The sequence below is a fragment of the Anguilla rostrata genome, chromosome 3 (assembly GCF_018555375.3).
Source record: "Anguilla rostrata isolate EN2019 chromosome 3, ASM1855537v3, whole genome shotgun sequence".
In the NCBI taxonomy this organism is placed as follows: domain Eukaryota; kingdom Metazoa; phylum Chordata; class Actinopteri; order Anguilliformes; family Anguillidae; genus Anguilla; species Anguilla rostrata.
Window position 1 is genome coordinate 54,469,195 of NC_057935.1, and position 25,307 is coordinate 54,494,501.

General features: G+C 40.5%; 2 protein-coding genes across 2 annotated transcripts; one reads left to right on the top strand and one right to left on the bottom strand.

The window, feature by feature from the left end:
• Nucleotides 1–453: 453 nt before the first annotated feature.
• On the top strand, nucleotides 454–7,931 carry polr1d (RNA polymerase I and III subunit D). The gene is made up of 5 exons (XM_064328321.1): nucleotides 454–602; nucleotides 1,513–1,610; nucleotides 2,512–2,588; nucleotides 6,560–6,642; nucleotides 7,687–7,931. The coding sequence occupies exons 1-5, from the start codon at nucleotides 564–566 to the stop codon at nucleotides 7,732–7,734; spliced, it is 345 nt and encodes a 114-aa protein (XP_064184391.1). The 5' UTR covers nucleotides 454–563; the 3' UTR covers nucleotides 7,735–7,931.
• Nucleotides 7,932–9,968: 2,037 nt separating this feature from the next.
• Nucleotides 9,969–24,874, bottom strand: LOC135251164 (endothelin receptor type B-like). Its single transcript, XM_064328320.1, has 8 exons — nucleotides 24,570–24,874; nucleotides 17,906–18,360; nucleotides 16,250–16,362; nucleotides 15,406–15,610; nucleotides 14,208–14,357; nucleotides 12,802–12,935; nucleotides 12,303–12,411; nucleotides 9,969–11,777 (listed from the first exon to the last, which is right to left on the bottom strand). Exons 2-8 carry the CDS (start codon nucleotides 18,308–18,310, stop codon nucleotides 11,628–11,630), a joined length of 1,266 nt encoding a protein of 421 aa, XP_064184390.1. The 5' UTR covers nucleotides 18,311–18,360; nucleotides 24,570–24,874; the 3' UTR covers nucleotides 9,969–11,627.
• Nucleotides 24,875–25,307: the final 433 nt, after the last annotated feature.

The window sequence follows — 25,307 nt, forward strand, 5'->3', positions numbered from 1 at the left end:
CCATTTATACAGCTGGATATATGAAGCAATTCCGGTTAAGTACCTTGCCCAAGGGTACAACGGCAGTGTGCTACCCAGGAATCGAACCTATGACCCCCCCCCCCCCCCCCCCAAAAAAAAAAAAAATAACACTTAATTTTACAAAATACAACCCGAAAGTCCAAAACCCAGATAGGTGAAAAAATGTTAAACTATCCAATACTTTTGAGAACAAAAAAAAAAACGTAGCTGAGTTTAAACCTCTAAAACTATAGAAATTTATAAAACTGGAGCAAACGTTCACAACTGTGGAAGAGGAACAAGCTGTTCCAGTTGTTTTGCAGTTCTGTGGTCTAGACTGGTCTAAACCTGAGGTTTCAACCCTCCAGCTAAGCACATCTCAATTGATCTTTTGTGTTCAAAAAGAATAAAGTGGTGGATTGTAATACGTCTTTACAAAATAATAATAGCCTAAAATGTCCAAATAGAAGGGCAGCTCACATCGGCTGCTCATCGTTCCGTTCAAATTAACGTTAAAGCGAGCATGCGCTATGTGACGTCATTATTCGTCTGCTGTTGGAAGCATGGCAGGGGTAGAAGATAAGAAAGCAGTGTTGGAAATGGTAAGAGTGGAGTAAAACTGTTAACCAAATTAAACCCGAATGGGATGTTGATTTAAGAAATATAACTAGCTTTGCGTACTCACGTTGGTTATATCCCATAAACACCAAGCGTGGTGTGCCTAGAGCTTATTTCATGTTACTGAGCTGGCAAGGTCTAACGTGTGTCACTTTGCATTGATAGCGTTTTGCGAGTAATTAACGATCTAGCTAGCTGGATAACACGTGTTTAACGATTCTTTCTGGTTGTGTCGCGCGCCGGACTTGTAGGCTTTCAGCAATTGCAATTACCTACGCAAGCTAACTTAGTGGCTCAGCCTCTCTTCGTAAAGTCAATTCAGTTGACTCCATGAACCGAACTTCTTGCCGCTTGAGGGTAGTGAAGTACCGATTATGTTGGTAGCTAGCTAGCTCTGGAAGAATGTCCTGTCATCTCGAATAATCATAGCTCATTGATTATAGCTACAGATGCCGAAATGATTCCTTTCGAAGAATGCTTGCAAAAAGAGAATAATTTCCAAATTGTCGCAGAAGTGTCATGCTGCACTACGTATGTTTACTCACATTTTAAAACGGTAGAATTTTTTGTAAGCGCGTGAACTTATTTAGCTCCCTCATAGAGTACGTATTGCACCAAACAGTCTCTCAGTTCTGCTGATTAGTGCTATTAAAAAAAGTTTTTCCTTATATTATGGCGGATATTACATTGCGCACAGAGGTATTTTGGCCGTCGTGTTAAAAAAGAAGCTGTTTTGGACTGACAGGACTAGCCTGGTTCCTAGTCTTATCCTGTTTCTGTATATTTACAAACCGAGGGGGGTTTCTCCATAATTACACTTTTGTGCCAGGGCATAAAGTTTACCGTGCAGTGACATAACTATTATAACAGTAGTACATTTTCTCTGTGTTCCAGGTGCAGGCGGATGGTGCAGATGAAGGTTGTGTGACCTTTGTGCTGCATGAGGAAGACCACACCCTGGGGAATGCGCTGAGATATGTAATTATGAAGAAGTAAGACCATGTGAACTGCCTTGAGTGACTGCCATTCCAATGTCTACACCATCAACAGTCTTTGTCTTTGTCTTTGACTGATATGTCATCTTATAACTGTGAAAGCGGTTTCCAATTACCATCATAACAACATATCCAAACGATAATGACCACAATAAACTGATGAACAGCATTTAAAAAAGGTAAATACTACTAACCTCATGACCACAGTGACTAATGACAACCATACAAATTCTCTGCTAATTAGAGATTACCTCTAATGAATGCAGCAGCCTTGTTTTCTTATGATCACAACAGATGATGCTAATAAGCTGCAATCATATTTTTAAATGACTTTCCACCACCACTCCTGAGATCTGTGTTTGTTGTATGCCTATTTTGCTGTCCCCCACACTTGTGTGGTTTTAAAAAACTAAATGTTCATGATGCACAAGGTTTGATTTGATCAGATATGTAGTATCAACATGTGGTATCATGTAGCCAATGTACTACAGTGTTCTCACTAGATAATGTCTGTGCAAGCGTAAGTCTCATTAGTTGGGTGATTTGTAAGCCTTTGGGGTAATTCTTCATTAGCATTTGCCTGTGGTAATGTTAGTAAGTGGTGAAACAGGAAATGGACTAGTGGAAGAATCTTCAGAAGAGGAAAGAGCAATTTGATGTTTTGGTTTATTTGATACGGATAGATTCAATCTGATACAGTATATGATACAATTTTGTAAATGTTGTAGGCTTCTAACAAAAAGAACCTTGCAAGGGCCACTTAGAATTAGAGAAAAAGAGAGGACAAACCTCAGACTACAGTCTGTAGTGCAGTTTGTACAGTTTTTTTTTTATTTAATTTTTGTTTTGACTCTGAAGAGTGTGTGAATGACACGGTGCTCTTTTCCTGTGTCCTCAGCCCAAATGTGGAATTCTGTGGCTACAGTATCACTCACCCCTCGGAGAGCAAGATCAACTTCCGCATACAGACTCGAGGTGACGCTTACTTTGCTTGCGCCACACCTCATCCCGCTGCGTGTGCATGTGCACATGTGCGTGTGCGATGGTAGGCCTTAGAGCAAATGGATTTCTACTGGAAAGAAAAGTGGGCAGTGCGTCTAAGGGCTTCTCCTCTGCACATGCGAACACACACACACCCCTCACAAATTCCGCTGAGGGTTTGGCAGATTTTTGCTTGCCATCTGTGCTTTTTTGTGTGTTTTTTTTTTTTCAGGCGTACCCAGATCAGTTAATTTAGTTTCAGAGCACACTCAAACCCAGTGCTGCTGTTCACATGACCAGGGGCTGCTGCCAGAGAGAATCTGTCCAGTTGAAAACATTTGCTTTCCCCGCTGAAAGAAAAGCTTTGCTGTCTCTTTGGTCCCATGTGCCCTTTAGGGGTAAAGAATGTTTTTTTTTCTTCTCTCTTCTTTCCTGTGCAGCATTCTTGCAAAGAAAGGAATCAATTTTCTTAAATGAGAATATTGGATGAACCACTGTTGCAGTGTGTCAAAGTGTAGGGCAGGGTGCCCAACCCTCTGGCCCCTAATTGAATTGGTTGGGGGTGAAGATTGGGGGGGGAGGTATAATAGACATTTGTTGACATCACCAGTCCCCCCCTCGTTTTATCTCCCTCTGTTCCAGACAGACATCTATGCATTTAACCCAATCTTTGAAAGACATGAAATGGAGATTTTGAGACGGGCATTAAACCTTAATGCACAAATGGGTTAAGCTTGGAAGGGGAAAAAAAAGATTATTCATGGCCAGTCTCCACTGTAATTAGAGGCCCCGCCAGCACTGTCTGTGGACTGAATGTAATTAGCAGAGGAGGGTAATTGGCGCAGATGTGAATGTAACAGTGTCTGGGTGAAGACCATGGCCGTTCCCTCACCATCGACTCTGAAAACAGGCTGGCTCTTAAGCAGCTGATGCAGCAGCACCACAGTCAGTTTGTGTCTCTTGAGCATCTGTGTTCCAAATTCTTATAACCTCAATACCCTCTCTCGTGGCTGAGGACCCATTAATAAAACACACAATGTTTGATCATTGTAATTTCATTAGGCAAATTACAGTGATCACAGTATTAATAAGGATGTGTAAGCCAGATGAGATTTATACATGTATGTGACAGCCCTGTATGTCATTCATTAAATATGAAAATGTGGAGGGGGAAATGTTCTTGGAGGAAAGTAGCCTATTTCTTTCCCCATTCAATGTGGAACCCTTGGACTTGGACTTAAGACTGCCTAAAGACTGGCTAAGGAGGGGTTTCTCAAATGCATGCTGTTGTGTCCCATTAGGCTGAAAGCCAACCGCCAAATATGTTTGTCAAAAGGTCAGTCCTCTGGAGGGTAACAGGAAGTTGAAAAGTGTGTTGTACACAATGAGTGTGATTGTATACTTTCATTACTTAAATTGAATTAGTTTTTCCATTTATACCACTTAACAATTTAGGTTAAGGGCCTTGTTCAATGATAAAAGATTCAAAAAAACCATCCACTTAGAACAGTCATCGGTTTGAAGTTTATGGAGTGGTTTTCCTAAATTCAACGAACATTGACCGTCATACAGTTTTACACCAAAGGCCCACATAAAAATCAGCTGTTCCTTGTCATTAATCTTACATTTTTATGTGTTTGGTTGAATATGCAAGCCACAATGTAGTTTTACTGATTCTAAGATTAGGGGAAACATGGTAGTCATGATTTTACTGTGGAATGCCCTTAAAGAATGTAATCAGTGTATTTGGAAAGGTTATTAAAGCCGCGTTTCCACCAAAATTACCCGGAACTTTCAGTCCCCGGAACTACTTTACCAGGAACTAAAAGGTTCCTTCAGCCAATGGTTGTCTGCGTTTCCACCGGGGTCTAAAGTACCGCGAAGATCAGGCAAATTAGCCCACTGACGTTGTCGTCGGTCCATCTGTCATATGATTTCTTCTGTAACCCCATATTACCACCGAAGTAGCCTACATTATTTTCTAATAACCGGGGCAGCCCGGAGGGGTTTATTCCACTTATATACAACGGGTTACCAACAATGACTATATATGGTTACTTTTGTATTTATTGATTTTCATATATCCTCTCAAACACATTCATTAACAGCAGAAAACATGCACACGTTGTAAACAATTTGCTGTTTTATTACTTTCTCGTCGTCAATTCCATATAGGCTAATCGCAAAATGACAAGAATAGAACGAAAACTCGGACTTGCGTTAAAATGTAAATTAGTAGTGGTACAGCCACCGTTTGCTTTCCTTCGAAGTTACTGCTAGCCGAGCAGCGAAGTGTTCCCTCCAGATGCGAACCATGCACCATAAATGAGTCCATAGTCTTCCTGGTCTTTTCGTGGAATTGAAAAATGGCAGTAAAATTGAGTAAAATTACGGCAGTCTGAAAAAGCTCAAGGGAAGATTACTAGAATTAACCTGTTATTTTATCCGGATAAAAAGTGCGGAAGGTGATTTCCAGTTTGCTTGTACTGTATCACCAATGTTAATTATGCAGAACTACCGCATACCTCACATAACTGTATCAAACGTTTTGAGTCAATTACAACGGGCTAACAAAGAAAATCCGGAAGAAAATATTCAGCAACCGAATTAATCCGTTTGAATGTTTTGGTAGCCTACGTAATATGCTGTCCCAGCACGAATGCTTAGCATTTTATAAAACGAATACTAAAGCAAGAAAAGAACAGAAGAGCACACGTTATAATTCCAAGACGTTGGCAGGCTATAACCAAAAGTAGGCTACTGCGCCGCATAACATACAAGTTTGATTTAAAGTTATTATGAAAATAAATTGGTTTGCCGCTGCGTATATTCAAACATGGCGGGTAATGGCTGAAAATAAATACAACACAAACGCTACGAGTACTCGACCAATCATAAATGTTCAGCGCTGCAAGCTCCACCCAAAAGGTTCCTGTACTTTCGAAAAGTACTACCCCCCGAGCAGGAACGTTTTGGGGGGTAAAACAAAGCCCCCAGAACTAAATTTAGACCCTAGTTCCTGCGGTGGAAACGCACTGAGTTCCTCAAAAGGTTCCTAGTTCTGGGGTATAGTTCCTGCGGTGGAAACGCGGCTTTAGACAGGAATAAATTTAGACAGGAAGTTGATTGTTCTTTCTGACGTTTATTGTACAACCACGTCAGAAGTACGTGTATTCCATAGACATTTCTTTTCCAGATAACTGATGTATTGCTGAACTTTTGATGCGGAAGTGGTTCATCATCTCACTTTCAGCAGCCTGTTATTGCTTAATATGAGAAATTTCTCATGTTCACAACTAAAGAAGTGGTGAGATTCCAAGTGAGGCCAAAAATAGAATGAAAATGATTTCAAAACAACTCGTGTTTGTGTTTAAGTGAAGCTCCCTGGAGCCCCGTGGCCCTTTCCCTTGATGAGCACCTCATGGTGTATTGAACCGAAGAGCAATTCAGTCCTGAACAGTATCTACCATCCACACAAATTGAAGGAGTTGTCCTTGGCTTAACTCATGCCAGTGCCGTGTAGTGTAGTGCAGTGTTGGTGTTGTGTCCTATTCCTGGGAAACATCTGTGCGATTTCTGCTTTTCTCTGTGAGTGGGCCAGTACATTTCAAAATTTAAAAAAGTATAGTGTCAAAAAAGTGATGCAAATATGGGCCCTGTATCCCATTAGTATTAAGAAGATTCTATGTGTTGCAGCTCAGGCATTTTTATTGATGGGTATGTTATTCTGTTTTTATTACCAAGCTATTACAACTATACCAAAGCCATTCTTTCAGCAAAGTAGAAGTAATGTAGGTTCATTATTAGCTTAATTATTAATTGAGTGAATTATTAATTATTACATGAGTGATTTGTTGTTTTGTTTCCTTGTATGAAAAACAAGACTGAAGCATTTTATAATGTTCACGGCTGTGTGAGTGTCTGCGTGCAGAGAGTGACTCGTTTTTTCCTCTGTCCGTCTCCAGGTGGGTTGCCTGCAGTGGAGCCTCTTAGGAAGGGCTTGAACGACCTGACCGAGGTGTGTCAGTATGTCCTCAACACATTTGAGGTGAGCTTACCCCCTGTCCTTTAGGACCCCGTTCTTGTTTATTTCTTGTTTGTTTTGGACAGCAACAGCAGAGCTTTGCCAGAAGTTCATATAGTATCTGCCTCGCCCGCCCATCTCTGTAGCTCGCATGTATGTTCTAGTGAATGCTGCCAGATTGGACTGGAGCTACTAAAAGCCCTATTGCCCCTGGAGAGGGGCATCAGTGCAATCTCCTCCCTCCTTCCTAAACTGAAAAGATAAGCTAGCTGCCAAGTTCCATCTCTGGCACCACTTTAAATGCAACTGCTGATGATTTATCTGTTTTTGAATTCTGTTTTCCCTTCTTCACTCACCTACCTGCCTGTCTGTCATTGTTCAAAACTAGAACAATGTGATTGTCACCATCAGAGCAGAGAGCTTTGTCAATAAACTGTATCTATGAGTACAGATTAACTAAAAGGAAATCATTGTATTAAATGTTATTGATTGTTTACAGTTAATTCAACCCCACAGTTGTGTGGATTCACAGGTGTATTAGGGCCAACATTGTACAGACCTAAGGTAATGGTAATGGGTTGCTACAGTGTACCTGCTTCTCAGAATATTTTCTTTTTATGCTGTGGGTGGTAAGTGGTGTGCTTCAGATTGAGTGTTATTTCAGTGGAACTGATCTAATTGGGAGGGGGGTGTTTTTGTGTGCATACATGTGTATGTGCATGTCTGTGTGTGGGGGTGGGGTTTACAGAAAGTGTCAGGGAACCCACTGTTATGAAACGTGTGTCAGTCTCAATTTTGTATGATCACTCGCCCATACAAAGGTGCATTTCTTTTGCCCGAACAAAGGATACTTTGTTCCACAAGCATACTGATCTTTTTTTTCCTCCAGAAACATCACAACTGTATGTATTTTTCACTGGCATTTTTCTCGTAAATTTAATTCAATTACAGATCAAACCACTTTGGTCTCATGATTGAGGTCTTCTTAGCTGTGCATGTAGATGAAGAATTATCCTATCTCTTTGAAAATATATTTTTTTGATCACTCATTTAACTTATTCACCATAGACTCGAGTAAAGGAGTTCAGGGAGACGCAGGAAGAGGTCATGGACTGAAGCCATGGATTCTGGGAACAAAATTACTCAGGATACCTGGAAGAGCAGTTCTGGAATGAGTATCTGAGCTTTCAAGCCAACACAAGACTGGCATGGACTTTACAACGTACTAATTTGCGCAACAGTCTGCAGATTTGTTGCAAAATTAATTTTGATGTTGGTCATGAATAGCAAATTAAAGGGGGTGAATCAATGAATGGAAATGTTTGTCCTAACTTTTCAGTGACAGATTTAAGTAAAATGTTAATATTTTGCTGAAAAAGACCTCCGTTATTTTTATTTTACCCTCAAGCAGAAACCTCAAGCTGTTTTTTGGGGATTTCCTGTTTTGGCTTGCACCACAGTCTTTTTCCCGGATCTCTTAGTCCTGTATCGGTCAGCGGAAGACCTTTTAGCTGTTTTTTTCATATTCTGTTTCTAGAATATGCTGCATTAGTATTATATATATATATATATATATTTTATATGAAACCTTATGCTTTCATTTTTCATAAAGAATGTTACCTTATGTGTTATTATATTGGTCCTTAAAGGAATGCTTAACAATAAAACAACATCATGTAAAATCTTGTGTAAAGTCAACTGTATTTTTCATGTTATGAGCAGATATTGATTCCAAAGAACTGAACTGCACCATGAGCAAGAAATATAGGTGTAAACATCTGAATCTAATGCATTTCCTGTTGTACTTCACACATGGAAAAACTTCCTTTATCAATCTGGATTTTGAGAATCACAAAGTTTTCCCCAATTTTGGATTTGATAAATTTTGCATAAGCAGAGACCATTGCTTTCCGTGAAAATATTTTACCGGTTATACATTTATAAAATAAGCTTTAAAAGGGGATATATATTGCAGTCATCATCCATATCTTGACTCGGTATTAGAATGGTTTTATTAATTTTAAGGAAGTTGTACCTTCTAGTATGGATCTGCTTTACAAAACTGCCAGGAGTTGTATTTGTCCACAAAAGTGTGACCATAACTTGTGTAAATGAATGGATTTTAAGTAAGATTTTAAGTGACCAGCACCAGTGTGCACTCAATAAGCAGTGTGCCTCCTGCATGCTCCCAGTAAGGGTCTAAGGTGCCGAGTTAGTAGTATCTCCAAAAAGCTGTACAGGAAGAGACCTAATAATCCTAATCCTAGTTAATAGTTCAACTGTACAGTTACTTTTGTAATTTTAACTGCATTACACTTGCGTTTGATTGAGTTGTTTACTGTATACTGTTAACCATTTCATAAAAAAGTTCTTGGAAGTCTTTAATGTTACACATTGAAATGAAAAATGAATGTTGTGACTGCAGGAAGTGAATTTCATCACCACACACATCACAGACTCAGACCGGTATCCCCTGGGCTCTCATCTGTCCTCACGGCAGGGATCCAACTTGTCAGGTCTGAGCGGTGATTGCAGTGGTGCTGATGGATTCAAAAGGCCAAGTTGTGGAAGGCTTTTAAACTCACTCTGCACATTGATTCCCATCGGCACTTGGGATGAAACATGCCTGTGATATGTATGTTTGGCTTGAACTGAGCTCTTGTGACATAGTGAGGAAAGAATGCATAGCAAGTTCACGAAAGGTGATGTGTGTACGAATACGTGTGTGCGAGCATGTGAATTAGTAAGTCCTCTGAAGTACCTGCATTGTTAAGTTTTAATTAAGTTCATTGCGGCATCATCAGTTTTTTTGTCATTTACTAGTTAGAATTGAGGCAAAACTAGTGCTTGTGTGCATTTAAAAAAGAATGTCACTATTATTGTATGGTGTCACACTCACTGTCTATTGTGACATTTAGTGCTGTCATTTTACAGACTCAAGTCAGTAGTGGATTTTCTGCACAATGACAGCTCCTCGTTTGTGCCTATGTTAATGTGATTTGAGCACCGTCCCCATGCAGGCTTCAGTTAGTGTTGAAACGTGGATGAAAAGGGCACTGTTGCTGGTGCGAGAGTGAATTTGGTTGTAGCACGGGCACAAGGAACGAGCTGTATACATAACCAGACCTTTTTTTTAATGCTCATTTAGCTTTTTTCAGTGCAAACTGCTAATCGCTCAAGGTTGCATGGTGCATATTTGCGTGGACTTTATCGATTGAGTTACCGTGTCACAGAGAGGCTGGATCTGTTTACCATCTGCAGGAGCACTTGGCTCATTTTCCATAATGCACTTAAACTGGTGAAATACGATTTGTGCATAATTGGGGGAAAAAGAAAGTCTGAGACCAAAATGTGATAAAATAGTATTTATTTGCTGCATATTGACCAACTAGATATTGTATAAAAAAGCCTTGCAAATATGAAAAGACAATGACTTTTGGAGAATAGAAACTTGGTACATGTATTTCTGGCAATGCAATGCTTTTAAATTGACATATACATATGCATACCCTCTCACCCCACAGAGGCAAATTTGACACAAAATCAAATATATATAAAATGGGGACCAAAAGTCCAAGCATACTACCAATTCCTGGTTGTTTTCATTATTTATCAAGGAATAATGCAATTATGATACTCCGATTACACTTTTTATTCAATACATTATTGAGAAGAATGAGAGCTTGTTAGGATGGCATTCCTCCCATAGTCGGCAGTCCTGAACCCAAAAGAACATCCATGGGAGCAGTTGAAGAGGGAAAAAGCCAAACACCAATCAACATCAAGAGATCATCTATGGGAAGAGCTGGGATGAAATGGAAGATGAGATTTTGCATAAGCTGGTGGAATCAAAGCCAAGCAGAGTGAAGGCAGTAATCAAGGTGAAAGGCAGACACAACAAGTACTAACAATAAATGCCAAAAAACACACTTTCTGATCTTATTAAACAAGACCAGGTCAAAACCTAGTATATGGCTGGACCAAACCGGCCGACCAATGGTGTAACTTCATCACTCAGTCACAGACATGCGCGGTGTAACTTCATCACTCAGTGACTCAATCACAGACATTCGCGTTTATAGGGCTGGCCCCGCTGTTGCAGTCCAGCCAAAAATAATGTATTCTTGAACAAGAGGTATAATCAGATTATCATAATTACATTTGCCCTTGATAAATCTCATTGTCATGTTCTTTTATATTTATTTACAGTATAAGACTTATAAGATACTAAGATAACGTACACAAAAAAAGCACATAAAGCAATTTTGTACCATTACAAGGGTTATGGAAGAATCTGCAGAGGAAAAGCAGTGTGTCTGTTGGAACCTTCAAATCTAGTTTCATTAAGCGGAGATATTTTGAAGGTGTGCTCCATGAAACGACCACTGCTGCTGCTATTCCCTCCCTGCTAAATGCTACTTGACACAAAATGTCCATTGTTTCACTCTGAAGTGTGATCCATGACCTCCCAGGGTAGATTGTCCATACTACAGGAAGCAGATAAACAAGACTGTTCATCCCATGCTGATGATGTCACAGTTGAAGGGCTGATTTTAGAAGATTTATATAGACTCGGGCTGAGCTTGATACAAGTATGTGAGCAACACATTGTTTTATGTATGCGAGTGTAAGCGCGAGGAGGTGGACGGGTCAGCGTGCAAATAAGTTATTATTTTCCATAAGTGTGTTTATCATTGTCACAGTTTTCATAAGCACTTAATGGGCAAGGGAAAATAAAAAAACACTGTCAAAGTCATATTTTCCCACTGGAGTACTAGTATAAGCCTTGCCTTGGGGGAGTAAATACATTTATACAGTTTTAAATGGTGGCTCCTCTTCATATGCCTTCCTTCCCACGGTGAGTCCAGTCCAGGATGGCGGTAATCCATCTGGCTTAACGGGAGCCCCCTCTTCACTGAGGGAGTCACAGTGAGTGAGGGCTGAGCCCCAAAAGGTGGCCGGAGTTGGCCTGGCTGTGTGTCCGTCCAGCCGCCAGGAGCGCTGGGCCCTTAAGAGGAGCTGAACTTCTGGCTCGACCGGGAGCTGGTCCAGTCCAGGCCATTCTCACGGCAGTACCCCTTCCAGCGAACCCCGGAGCCCCTCTCATCTATCGGGGAGAGATCCCTCGATTTCCTCTGGCACCAGCAGCACAGACAAGACTAGAGAAGAGAGGCCAAAATTATAGTGTAAATCCATGGAATTCTTGTCCTAATTGACTTGTTGGATCTTTCCACGGATTTTTTCAATAGACACAGATGATAAATACAAAGATACTTCTGGCAATTTCACTTAATCAAATTGGGACTTTTCTCTCTGAACATAGCATTACTGGTAACAGTCCACAACACAAATCCTGCCAATTCTCTAAAAATGTGAAAATATTAAAAACTCACAATGAAAGACATTCTCCTTATGGGATGCTAGTTTAATGGCAGTGGAATAAAAATCCTGAAATTTTATATTAGTTTAATAAATTTCAAATATTTTTAAGGACTCACTTGACCTCTCTGATAATATCCAATTTCAAAAACCAGCCATAACATGTTGAGTTTTCCCTAGAAGAATGTGCTGTTTGTATGTTACTTAAGAAGTATCTATTACAACCTCATGCTGGATGCTGTGCTTTAATGACTGAATTAATGTCATACAAAAGGCTATAAAAAGTCTCTTCCCCCTTGTCTTACCTTGAAGCAGTTCTTAAACTTCTGACTGACAAAATAGAGTGCCACAGGGTTGATGCAGGAGTTAAGGGATGCCATGTTGATGCCAATGTAATCTATCACCAGTAGGAAACTTTGGAGAACAGAGAGATGGGTTAGTAAGGTGTAGATGGATACTTATTCCCAGGCCCTGTACTCCAAATTCCACTGGGGTTTCTGGAGAAAAATGCATTGACAGCAATGCTATTCCACACATATCTGAATAACTTTCCCCAAATCCAGCCTGCTTTACATCAAGTCTGATATAGTGTTTTTTTATGGAAAACACATCTGTATTTAAAACTATTCAGCACAAAACAAGAACAATTATTTTATTACTGCCCTTGAAAACAATTAGTGTTGCAGATACAGCATACATCCAAGTTATATGTAAATCCAATACTGGTCAAACAAATGCTTTCCCTGAACCAAGCAAAGGTGCCTTCTAAGAAAGCTTGGATAGATCCAGAGTTTGCATACTTACCTGAGGAGTTCACATCGGTTAGGGTCATTCTGGTCGTATATGGTCTTTTTCAAAATACGGCTGAGGTGGAGGGGTAGCCAACAGAGAGCGAAGATCACCACCAGGCAGAAGACTGTTTTGGCCACTTCTCTACGCTGGTGAAAGGTACAATGGGACACGATGGTCAGTAAAAAGGTGAATGAGCTGAACTGCCCCAACCAGTCCGCAAGTCAAAACTTCATGGCATGCCCTCTGGAACAATCTTTCCTTATCCTGATCTGGATATTGAGATTTTAGTATCTTAAAGACCCACTTTCATTAAAATATTTTGTTAATAAGATTTGATGATGTATGGATTCAACATACTGTAACACATGTTTAAACAAGCGCAAGCAGCAGCAGCAAGTGGCTGCATCACAGAGCACATGAACTAACCAGTCCCTGCTACAGCAAGTCTACAAGATTAAGATAATATAAACAACCCTCTTGAAAAAAAGTATCACTGTCTTGAGTATTATATTTCAAGAATTTGGATAGCTATTTGGAAATTTGGACATGGAACCTTTTCAATGACCAAAGAGTGCCTTCCAGCCCCAAAGACCCAGTTGCGTCATAAAGGTAAATCCATAGTAAATTTTCGCCCTGACTGAGGCCACATTTCATCAGTCTGTTTATATTAAACTTACTAGATATGTGTTAAGGGGCTTCCTTATTTGCTTATGGGGATTGCAGTACCAGAGCTGTGAGCTGATTTATCTGTTTCACCATTATCAGCTCAAAAAGAAAGCTCCCAGGGAACAAATACATTTGAAGTTCTCGGTCTTTCAAAGAAGTCTTTTTGTGTGTGTATGTATGTGTGTGAGCGCGTGTGTGCGTGTGTGCGTGCTCATCATGTGCATCCATCATAACCAAACCATTGTGAAATGAGGAACTGACTGGAAGCCAAAACCCTGAGCTCTCCAGTGCGGCTGGAAGGGGATGAAAAGACGTGCAGTTGATTAAGGCAATAATGTCTTGTAAATACTGGACAAAGAAAGAGACCTTTGCAGTAGTTGGGGCCCAAGTCAAACAGATAAAGGGAAATTCTATATCCAGGATGTGGCTTCTTATGATAGAAAAATATCCTAAATACTGTGAGGGTTTATCATGGGTACAATGGCTTATTTTTAAAAAGAAATTTAAAAAGTCCCAGAAGACTTCTAAGCTGAGAGTAGGCCCTATTTATCACTGTAATTTTGACAGTTTCCATTCTTGCAAGCCAGGGTCCTGTTTCTGTAAACTCCTATGACCTCTATCCTGACTCATCAAAAATGCTACACATTTACAGTACACGAAAAAGTGTTGCACTTCCTCACACCATACGTTCCTTTTAATTGGATTGGCCCAAGGGCCCTGTGCGTTTTGAACAAGAGAGAGCGGGTGTATACCTGCTTCATGTGGTCATTGAGGGCAATGCGCATCCCTTTCTTGCGGCTCAGCATCTCGCAGGACATCAGGGTGTAGAAGACGCCTGTGCACGCCAACGGCAGGCAGAAGTAGAAGCCGAACAGCCACCAGTCCTTAGCGTCCTGATAAAACTGCAAAGTGAAACAAAGCTGCCACCCATGTACATAACTGCAGGACTTTCTAAATGTAGAACGTCTCAGAGTTCTGATGTAAAAAATACACTATCACACTGCACACTGAAGCAAGGTTATCCAGCTTGAAGAAAGATACAAAAACAGTACAGCAGTAGTAGTGGACATTCAAATCTATAGACCACTCCCTTGGCCCCTGCATCACACTGCTACTCTACATATTACACAACTTAATGTGTGACATCAAGGGTAGGTTTCAGAGATAGAGAGAGAGAGAGAGAGAGAGAGAGAGAGAGACCATATGGCAGTGGTGTCAAACTCGTGCCATGGAGGGCCGTGTGTATGCAGGTTTTCATTCCAACCAATTAATGCTGCCTTAATTGAGTCCAATTACTCATTCAGCCATATGCGTTTAACTGCATTGAAGCACAGAATATAAGAACATTTTTATTTAGACAATGCGGGTCACCATAGACGTCGGGTCACCATTGTGCACAAACCTGCATCCCTAATTCAGCAAATAATTTAACTAATTATATAATCAAGATCTGAGGCTGGAATGAAAACCTGCATACACACGGCCCTCCATGGCACGAGTTTGACACCACTGCCATATGGCATGAGGCCAGTACCAGCTGCACATGAAGGGCACTCCTGTGGCAGCTGGTATGATGTGTTCCACAGGAGAGGAGGTACGTGTGTCTGGGCTTTCCCTGATCGTTGATGGTCACCAATGTCGATCCGACTGTGGTTCTCCAGGTTCATGGAGTTGTATCATTTGCTCATTTTCCAAGTGAAGCAATGTTGGCAAGAATTTTACTTCTTTCCTCTGACACACAACCAACTTAGTGAAACAAAATGAATGGATCACATCCTTATACAGGTTGAGATCCAGTAGCTCTTTGTTGCTCTGTGATGTAATTATACAAATACAAGTAAGCATGAGCATGAATGTGTTTGCACATGTGTGAGTGCATGAGTATGTGTGTATGTGAGAGTCTGTGTCTGCATGTGTGTGTAACTGCATTTGGGTGGTTCCAGGCCCTACCTTCATGAAGGGCGTGTTCTGTTGAGGGTGCAGTAAGCATATGCGTAACTTGCTCCCGCGGTATGACATCTCCATCATATCAAATGCCAGAGCCTCAGGCACGGCCAGCACCACGGCAACCAGCCAGATCAGGATCACCTCTACAGTCTTCCACAGTGGAATGCCCATGCCCTTCACCCGGCTCCATGATGTCACCGCATGATACCTGCAATCAGGAAAGGGCAGGTCAGCATGCTGCTGCACCTAACCACTGTGCCCTACCCAGCATTTTACAGTATGGAAACATTTGCAATAAATGGCCATAAGGATATATAGCCTATAGTGTAGGACTCATATCAATGGAATCAAATTTTAATTGACTTCATCCATCCATCCATCCATCCATCCATTCATCCTTTATGTAACATGCTTATTCCTGGTCAGGGTTGCAGGGGTTATATCCTATCCCAGCATGCACTGGGCAAAAGGCAGGGATACACCCTCTACATTGTTGCCAATCCAGCACAGGAGACACACACCATTCACTCACACACTCATTCCTACGGGCTATTTAGTGCTACAATATTATATATCAGAGAACTGGACTGTTGTCTTCCTATGTCTTCATAGTATGCAATCTTTGGTTGTTCTGAATGCTTAAAATTCCTTCGGAATTCCTCCAAAACTATATATTTTTTGGTGGTTCGTGCTTTCTGTTTCAGTATATTCCTTTAAACCCTGAATCTGTTTGCTGGATCTGATGCTATCCACTTGTTAAATGCATCTCTCATATTTGGAGTTGTAATCTATCAATGATGTCTCAGTTCCAGGCGTGATGATGACGATGGTTTGAGAATTTTCTTACCGGTCGATACTTAAGGCACACAGGCTCAGCACAGTGATGCCTACTGAAGCTTTCTGGATGAAGGGCACCAGCTTACAAACATGGACCCCGAACGGCCAGTCCTCTGCCAGTAGCTAGGGGCAGGAGAGAGGTGACATCAAGACAATGCCAAAAAGCTAATGGATCAAGAGATGTGGACCTAAGCTCTTAATCAATTAATTGGTTCTAAGGCTAATATCATGTGCACAATGGTAACTCTCCAAGAATATGATAGCAAACACATAGGTAATGTGCAGACAAATAATCAGTTTTTCCCTTGAAAAGCACATGACAGATGGTCAGTTTGTCTTGGAAGCCTAAAGCCAAGTAGAGTCTAAGCCAAATCCATCCAGAGGATAAAATAATAGATTTATTTTGAAATGTAGTTGCGAATTTTCAGTCAGCGACTAGAAAATCAGAGTGTCTGTCAAACAAGCAAATAAATGTCTAAATAAACAAGTAGATATTTAAGTAATTAACGTAAGCCCACAGTATACACCACTCCAGTTCAGCAGGGTTCCACTTTTATGTGTTCAGCATGGAAGAAACATCTGGTTATTTTGTCAAAGACATGGTTTGTTTCCTGTTGTATTTTTTCTCCTTGTGACTCTCAATTTACGTGCAAGTGCCTGCCAGGCAGAATGTGCTCATATAAAACTGAATTCAGATGCTTGCGGTCATCACATTGGGACCTGCCCTGCTGGTCGAACTGTGTGTCTGCCCTGGGGAGGAGGGGGAGGGGGGTGTTGTTCAGACAGTGGGACAGAGGGACAATGCGCAGCAGGATGTGGGGGGGGGGGGATTCCCCACAGCAGCATGACACAGACACTGGACAGACACTCTTTCATTAAAATAATCACTTAAAAGTCTAGTTTTGTTGTTGCAGTGCTTCAGTGCATATGAGCGATGCTGTCCAGTAGCTTGCCCGTTTGTTGGAATGAAACCTCTTATGACTAGTTTTCCTGAGATTATGCATGCCAGCTCATAGGACATCAGTCTGATATAGGGCTATTGGTCTGACTGCCCTGTAACTGGAAGCAGCAGCAGTATATAGACAGCCCTATCACAGCTCCTAGCACTAGAGAGGAGGTGAGGGCAGATTGGCTCTACCCATTCTGTCCCTATTTGATTGAGCTGCAGGGAACAGAGGCTGGGGATCAGGCATCCACTCAATCAAATGGACAGCAGGTCCACCATCCAGACAGCAGCCAGAGTTCGGAGCTCTGCCTCTGGAACTTTCCCAGGCCAATATGCATCTAATATCCAACACACAGGAGCAGCACAGAACTCATCAAAACTTTTCTGGAACTTACCAAAGCAGCTTCTGCCTGCTGTACCGTATTAAGGCCTTTGCCACACTGAAATCCATTTAACCCTTTGAAGAGTAGACTTTTGGAATATTCTTTTCAAAATTCTAAGTCAGTGTTATAGAACTCCATTGCTTTCAGTAACCATTAGTGATTCTTACATCAGCATTAGAATATTCACTTAAGAATATTATAATCACATATTTGTGATCTTACACCTCAAAGGGTTTAAAAGACAACAGAATAGTTGTGATCATGATGAGGAGAGACTGACAGGTTTCAGGCTGTGACCCTTCACTCTGCCCCAGCTCTGCCAGACATGTGGGCTCACCTTGAAGACATTGATGGGTATGGCAATGAGGATGTACAGCAGATCCCCCAGGGCCAGGCTGGCTATGAGCACGTTGGGACCGTTCCTCATGCACTTGTTCTTGTAGATAATGCGCAGCAGGGTGGAGTTCCCGATGATGCCCACCACGAATATCAGGCAGGACACCACCGTGTTGATGTACTTGAAGGCTTCCTTGATCTCGATGGGCTTAACGCACATGGGTGGGAAGGGGCCCCGGGGTGGGGCCAGCCTGGTTGGGAGGTTCTCGGGGGCGGAGCTGTTCCCTGCCGGGGCGACTGCTCCGATGGGAGCCTCCAGGGTGCTCCTCTGGGTGCTGTCCCGAGTGAAGCGTGTGGCCCCTGCACAGGTAGCGAAGAGCAGGACCAGCAGCACCTGAGACTTCATTCTGCTCAGCCAAGGAGGGGAAGACCTACCCACAGTCACTTCTTACTGATCTGTAGACAAAGCAAAACAGTAACGTGGTCTTACTGAACAATTTACACAGCTGATGCAATTACTTACTGGCATGGCACATTTACTTTTAATTATCTATCCATTTATTACGTATTTCACTCAGACCAACTTACAGTCAAGCATAAGTGCATTACTGATACTAAAATATTAATACAACCTCACAGTAAAAGAGCTCATTTAATTACAAAAAAATGCCAGGAAGGAGGTGGTTGAAGATCAGTGAATCTAGCAGAGGAGAGAGAAGTGAGTCTGGTTTGATGGGCCCAAGATGCAGTTTGAAAAGGTGGGACTTAAGTCAATGTCAACACATGTGTGACTCTCCTCTTCAATCTGTCCATCACCAATTAAAGTAGCATCTTTTTACATAGAGACACCGTCAAATGACAAGCTGTACACCCCAACTTATACCCTCTCCTGACCACTGAGTTTGTTGCCACCAATGGACAGACCTATCATCATATAGCCTACACTTATCCTGCCCTGCCAACCCCTTTTATGAATCTCTCTTGCAGTGCTGTCCTAAGTGGAATCTGGTGCACCTGAAAGTCACACCAGTACTTTTTCTGGAGTGCTGATAGTGCTTTTATGGAGCTGTAGCTCCAGAACATTCCACATTGAAATAACTGGTCATCTAGTTTATCATCTAATGCTCATTGCTCTGATAAGCAGATTTATTAACATTAGTAAATAAATGTGTTTTTACTACACATTTGTACAAGTTAAGCTGTACTAACTAGGAGAACTCAAAGTAATTTAGGTGAATTATTTCTAAACTAAATCGAACTTCACTGCAGTCTTTTCAGTATTGGCTTAATATAGGACTCCACTTAGCCATACTTACAGCGACACAAATGCAAATTATACAGTATAACTTCACTGCAGAAATATGTGGAATTACTTTCAGAGAGAATCAATGTGTCCTGTCTTTAAGCTTTAACAGACAGTAAATAGTATTCTCACGTGCTGTTAGTTTGAAGAGAGTTAGATTTTCCGTATAATCACTCCTTTTCTCTTCCATGTCGGATACATGCTAGTCTGCCTGTAGGGACTGGGTGTGTTAATGGATTGCTCCCATGATGATGGTCATGAGATACACATTGTTTGTCTGAAGTTCCCGAGGCTCTCTTTGGAGGGTTATCAGCGGTCACATGCTTGCTCTTTGCTTTGAATTCAATAGCTTGCTCTTTGCTTTGAATTGAATAGCTGGCCACTGATCTGATCACTGACATATTCTCCGCAGCAGAAACACAAACTCTGCTGGGCATCTAGAAATATAATGCTTAGGATAAGGATTTTTTTTTTTGCTGTGGGAAGCAGGGAGGCACACTACGATACAGGAAGATCTCACCGTTTCATATCATTAAAAAGCACCACAGGCTATATCCTGCTTATCAAAGACCAACAGAACTGGTCCCCTGGTAAATTTGTTCTGTGTCTTGTCCATTCTATCAAAAAAGTGTGTGAAAACAATACTATCAGCAGCCACCTGGCTGCCAGACCCACTGCACTCAGGCTCTGTCTTTCAGTCAGGGGTGTTTCCAGCTCCAGAAAAGCTGATTCTACACAATTTCCTCCTTCTCCACCCTCACACCAAAGGGACTGATGGAGCCCCTAGCTTCCTGCTATGGTACCTCTCTGATACCTGAGCAAACTTCCACCAAATGAAACTACTCACCCCTCAAAACATAAAGCTTTGCATTTGAACTTCTGTTGCTGTACTTTATAATGTAGAGGTACTGGAAAAAATGCAATAAAACTGTTGAAAAGAAACATTGTGTATGTAACAAGTATGTTGCTTTCCAAAATGTTTGAGGCGTTCAACAGTCATTTCCTATTGTTGTCTTTATAAATGTTTTTAATATGTTATTTATTTTTCTTCATTTTTTTGTTTAAGACTACATTACCAACATATTGTACATAAATTGCCTATAAATCTTCTTTCCATAAGCTGTGCAAAGGCTGTATAATTGGAGAGCTAGATTGATAAATCGATAAGTAATTGGTTTCCTTGTACACATTTTTAACAACAAAAAAAAAGATTATTTCAGACCGCAGTTGGTAGTACAGAGCTTAAAACTGAAATGTTAACCATCTTCATCGGGCTATTTCCATCAGTTATGCACAGTTGAAATCCAGAAAGTCTGCAATGCCAGCAGTCTTCTGTTGGAAGTGGAAAAAAGTCCATTTGGACATGCTGCAGTCTTTCCCTTCACAGTACTGTCTGAATTTGTAGTTTCATCATGAAACTGGAAACGTTCAAAGCAAGCATGTGAGTAATGATAATTCATATAAGGGATCATTATTGGATTGCTTGGTAGGCTATGGTGATTTTTTAAATATCGATAAAGATTTTTTGCTTGGAATTTTTTAATCCAAAAGAAATGTTCTTTATAGAAAATATAAATACATACCCCCTCCCCAGCAATCCTACAATACACAGAGTTTTGTCTGGATAGGGTAAAATATCACAATATGCTTACAGTGTAACAAGTGATGGGTGTTGAGTTCTGGCAATTATGTTGAGGGGAGGGGGGTGTGATTTGCACAGGCTTGAGTAAGAGAGGAGAAGAAGAATTTTAAGACAGCAATGGCAGATGGACATTCAGGTTTCTATAAACTGAAATTATGAAACAGAGCAAAAGCCTCATATGAATTACATTTACTAGGCAATTTTTAAAAGAAAAAATGACAAACCACATTTAAATTGATCTGCGGCATTGCTCGTTCTCCAATAATCTCCTCAGTTTAACTTTATAATCAGTTCTGTTGTGTCGGCCGAATACCTATATAACATTGTTTTTCTCAATTCAGGCAATCACAAGTCAGTATTGCATTTGAATAGTTATTGCGTAATGCTCTCAGTGCAAACGATGCAAAATGAACATCAAACATTTGTTTCACATAAGGCTAATTTGTTCCTGTTCTTTTTACGACAAATGAATGGACAATAGGGGTCAGAGTCGGGGACACATGCCAGGAAAGCGGTTAATTTGTCACGCTGACCTCGGTCTCTGGCCTAACGCTGTGGAGGTCAGTGCCCAACTAGAGTGTAATAACTGGGACAGGGGCAGGACACAGACATCCTGTGTGCTGGAGTCCACTGCACCATGGGAAACAACAGCAGCCCTGAGGGCCTGGGCAGGTGTGACATCATTTATCGATTCATCAAGTAGTCCTCACATAGCCTCAGGAAAATGTTCCCCTTCAATTTTACTATTGTTCGAGTAGTCTGAATATCATTGGCTGGAGACAAGTTCAGCAGGGGGTGAAGATGTCCTAAAATTGAACCAATCATCTTCAAAGCAAAGTGATCCAGGGGAGACAAATTATTTGAAACAATCAGTCTATGCTCTCGTTCAAATGCATAGTGCAGGGGAGTTTTTTTTTAAAGTTTAATGTGTTTCACGGAATTCCAGTTTACAGTGCACCCAGCATAATCTTGTGATAAGTTTCCACATGTATATGTGTGCATTGCTCTTTCATCTCTGAGGCAAACAGGGGAAGGTCAAAATCGCTATCTGACAAACATGAAGCTAAAATTTGATTGGTTCACCTGCGGTTAGAGGAGCAGCTGACCTGTTGGCAGGACCTTTCCTTTGGGTATAGATTAATGTGTAAACGCTTGCAAATCCTTTCGTCACATGAAAAAAATGCTTTTTCCAGCCTCACCACATTACTGGGGCTGCCTTTCATGGAGTGTTGCTTTGTGGGACAGTGGTGGTGTGAGGAGGGAAACCAATCCCAATGGGGTGGATGGGGGTAAAAACCGCTAACGTTATTTCACAGCGGTTTGAACATGCTCTGGCTATGGTATGGACTATATAATCCTCCATATACCACAGAGTTTTAGTTGCCTCCCCATTTAGTGTATAGCCATGAAAAACTGCAGGAGTCTACAGTAGTCTGAATGAGGATAAATGAACACTGCTTGCAATCAACAGAGCAATTACTGTGTAACAGCAAGGCTGTAGGGGGAAGCTCTGTTCTGCGTAAAATGTTATGAACTTTAATTCAGTCTGACATCATTAAACCACTGCACATTTTTGTCCCACTCATCATGTAGCAAAACCACAATCTGATTCATCATTTAGTTTTCTCAGACACTACAGTGACATGTTTCATTCCCTTTTTTCTTTTCTTGAAATAAGGCAAGTGGAAAGTCTTCATTTCATGGTTTTGCACTGCTTGGGTTAACAAGCTGTAACTAATATAACTGACTTTCTTCTAACACAGTCTTGAAGCTTTCCACATTCCAACCCATCACCTAATTTACACATTAACAGTCTGATTAATAATGGCTGCCTCTGGCTCTTTTCTGGGGGGTAGGGAATGGGAATTGAAATATTACTTCTATCACCATTTGTGCCTGGAGATGTTCAGACCCATCACAAACAACTGATGCTGCATGGTAATAGAAGGAGTAGTGTCACGTTGAAAAGACCCTGCCAAATTATCTATAAAGCTATGGACGGCTTATTTGCAGCCTGGCTTATTTTAAATAATAAAAACTCTCAAACTGTCAAGATTAAAGAACTGTAAAACTTCATTTTATTATTTTTCAAAACTATGCTGTTATGTGTAAATCTGTAATACACCAGACGCCAAAGGCATGTTCTAAAGACAAGTCGATCTATCAGACTTTAAAAATGCACTTCTTTGTTTCACATCTGCTAAATCTAAATGGCTCTGTGAAAACTCATGAAGCTCTGACATGCAGATACAAATCTTCAGTGACTGTGAAATGACTTTGACTATGGTGTCTGATTATGGTCATAAGCCACAATACTCAGACAAAAAATGTAGTAGTTCAGACTTTGACTTTATAATCCTTGTAATTAGCAAAAATCTAATGAAATTCAAAATCCAAGAGTTGAATCCTTGCATCCTGTGATATAGCAGCCCAATAATATGCATCAATAGAAGAAATGTTCCTATTTATTAAACCTGGGTTCAAAACCAGACCACACTAAAAAGTCAGAGCAAATATAATGGCAGTATCATTTCTGTGTTCTTTGGGTCAAGTGGTTTTAATAGATGTACCCAACTGCTAATATTTAAAATGAAATGACTCTGTCATCTGTCTGACTCTGTCAGATTTTGTTGTGATCTTACTCGTTCACATTGTTTAATATTTTACATTGTTATCTTACTCAAGTACTCAGTGTACTCAAGTAGATCTTAGTAAGGGATTAAATTTTGTTCTTTTTTTTTTTTTAGTATGGGTGGATATGTGTCATTCAATGGCAGGAAATTAAATGCATATATGTTGGCAGAGAATCTTGGTAAGTTTTTTTTTCTTCTTCTTAATTTAATCTTAATTCAAATAAAGGTTTGTTCTCTACCTCCCCCGTAAGTGATCTTAGCCATAAACATCACAAACTTTTTTATGATAGGCCTATTCTATGGCCATAGACCATATAACTAAACAACAACAACAACAACAACAATAAGCAATTCTTCAGCAATTCTGAGAATGCGCTGAATGCTGAATGTAAGACAAATTCTAGACATCTTAGTAATGTGATTAGCTGAATGTTAATATGCAGCGCTGTGCCATTAACACAGTTTAAAACTTACAATTTCAACAGTAAGAGGTAGTGATAGATTCTGTGATATGCTGTAATTTGGAATTACAGCATATGCAATTTGGCAGTACAAATTATATTACATTACATTAGAGGCATTCAGCAGACGCTCTTATCCAGAGCGATTTATACAACTTTTTTTATTTAAAAAAAATTCCGGCTTATAGTAAAAAGTCAACTTTTTCAACTTTGTATAGTCCCCAGCTAGGTTACTACATCGACTCGTTAATTAATAAAAATATTTATATTGTAAATATGTATAGCCTACTTGGTCAAAACGAGTTCAAAAATCAAAAGAAATCCTGACAAATACAAATCTCTATAATTATAAATAATTTAATATATTAAGAGGTCTGTATAATGTATCTTAAGATGATGCATTTTGTGTCTTCTGTATCACGAGATCAACTGTAAATTACGGTAATTTATTGAATACTGCATGCCCCGTAGTGCAGTAGCAACTCCACCGCATTTTCATTTTTCTTGTATACATTTAAATGACATTTAAAAACATGCCAATTTTTTAAAAGTTTATTTTGATCCTCTCTTATCTTTTGTTTTCAAATTACGAGACTTTTGGGTTCGCTTAAAAATCAGTCTCTTACCTTCTGTGCTCTTTATTTCGCTGTTGCTCTTTTCTTCGTTTCTCCCCTGAATAACGGTAGGCTATGTATTCCTGTGGTTCAGCGAATCCCTTACTTTCTCAGCCTCAAGTAGTTTGACCGCTTCACTCACAAATTTATATTGCGGTCATTTGTTTATGTTCGGGTTTCTCTTAAGCTCCACCACGCGCACTGAAGCTCAGTCTGATGGAGAGCATTTCGCTCCGTTGCGCTCTGACCGGTGAGGGGACAGTGTCGAGCTTTATAGTGAGGCTGTCGGTGCCTTCGCTATCCCGCGAGGTCCCTGTTGAGACGACCAATAAGCGTCACAGGCGAATTGTTATATCTGAGGCGCATGTTCAGAGAACTGTACACAGAGCGGGAGAACTAGGAGGATTTAGTATCCACAAAACCTTGGGGTGAAAAGGACAACCAGAATTAAAAAAATGTGTGACGCACTGAATGCCCATTTAAACTCTTTTCTTCTCATAAACATATTTGCAGAATTACATGTAATTTAGCATGGCATTCCTACAGCATTTATAAATAAAGTGCATATGCAGTACATGCACAAATTAACAAGAATTTAAGTTTAAACCACTGTAAAAAAGTGAAATCTTGGCCTTCCACAGGACAACTTTTCCAACATCCAGTTTCATCGCTCAACATAAATAAATACATAGTCTGTGACATGAAGCCATGATAACAGGAATAAAATGTGTTCAGTTACATGATTTCAAA

What these genes read in the sequence shown, in the direction of transcription:
- polr1d (XM_064328321.1), top strand. Translation starts at nt 564, where the DNA reads ATGGCAGGGGTAGAAGATAAGAAAGCAGTGTTGGAAATG. An exon ending in AGATATGTAATTATGAAGAA is followed by an intron (nt 1,611 to 2,511) that starts GTAAGACCATGT and finishes CTGTGTCCTCAG; the next exon opens with CCCAAATGTGGAATTCTGTG. An exon ending in CTTCCGCATACAGACTCGAG is followed by an intron (nt 2,589 to 6,559) that starts GTGACGCTTACT and finishes GTCCGTCTCCAG; the next exon opens with GTGGGTTGCCTGCAGTGGAG.
- LOC135251164 (XM_064328320.1), bottom strand. Translation starts at nt 18,310, where the DNA reads ATGAAGTCTCAGGTGCTGCTGGTCCTGCTCTTCGCTACCTGTGCAGGG. An exon ending in AGAACACGCCCTTCATGAAG is followed by an intron (nt 14,358 to 15,405) that starts GTAGGGCCTGGA and finishes TTCACTTTGCAG; the next exon opens with TTTTATCAGGACGCTAAGGA. An exon ending in TCAATGACCACATGAAGCAG is followed by an intron (nt 12,936 to 14,207) that starts GTATACACCCGC and finishes ACCTTTCACCAG; the next exon opens with CGTAGAGAAGTGGCCAAAAC.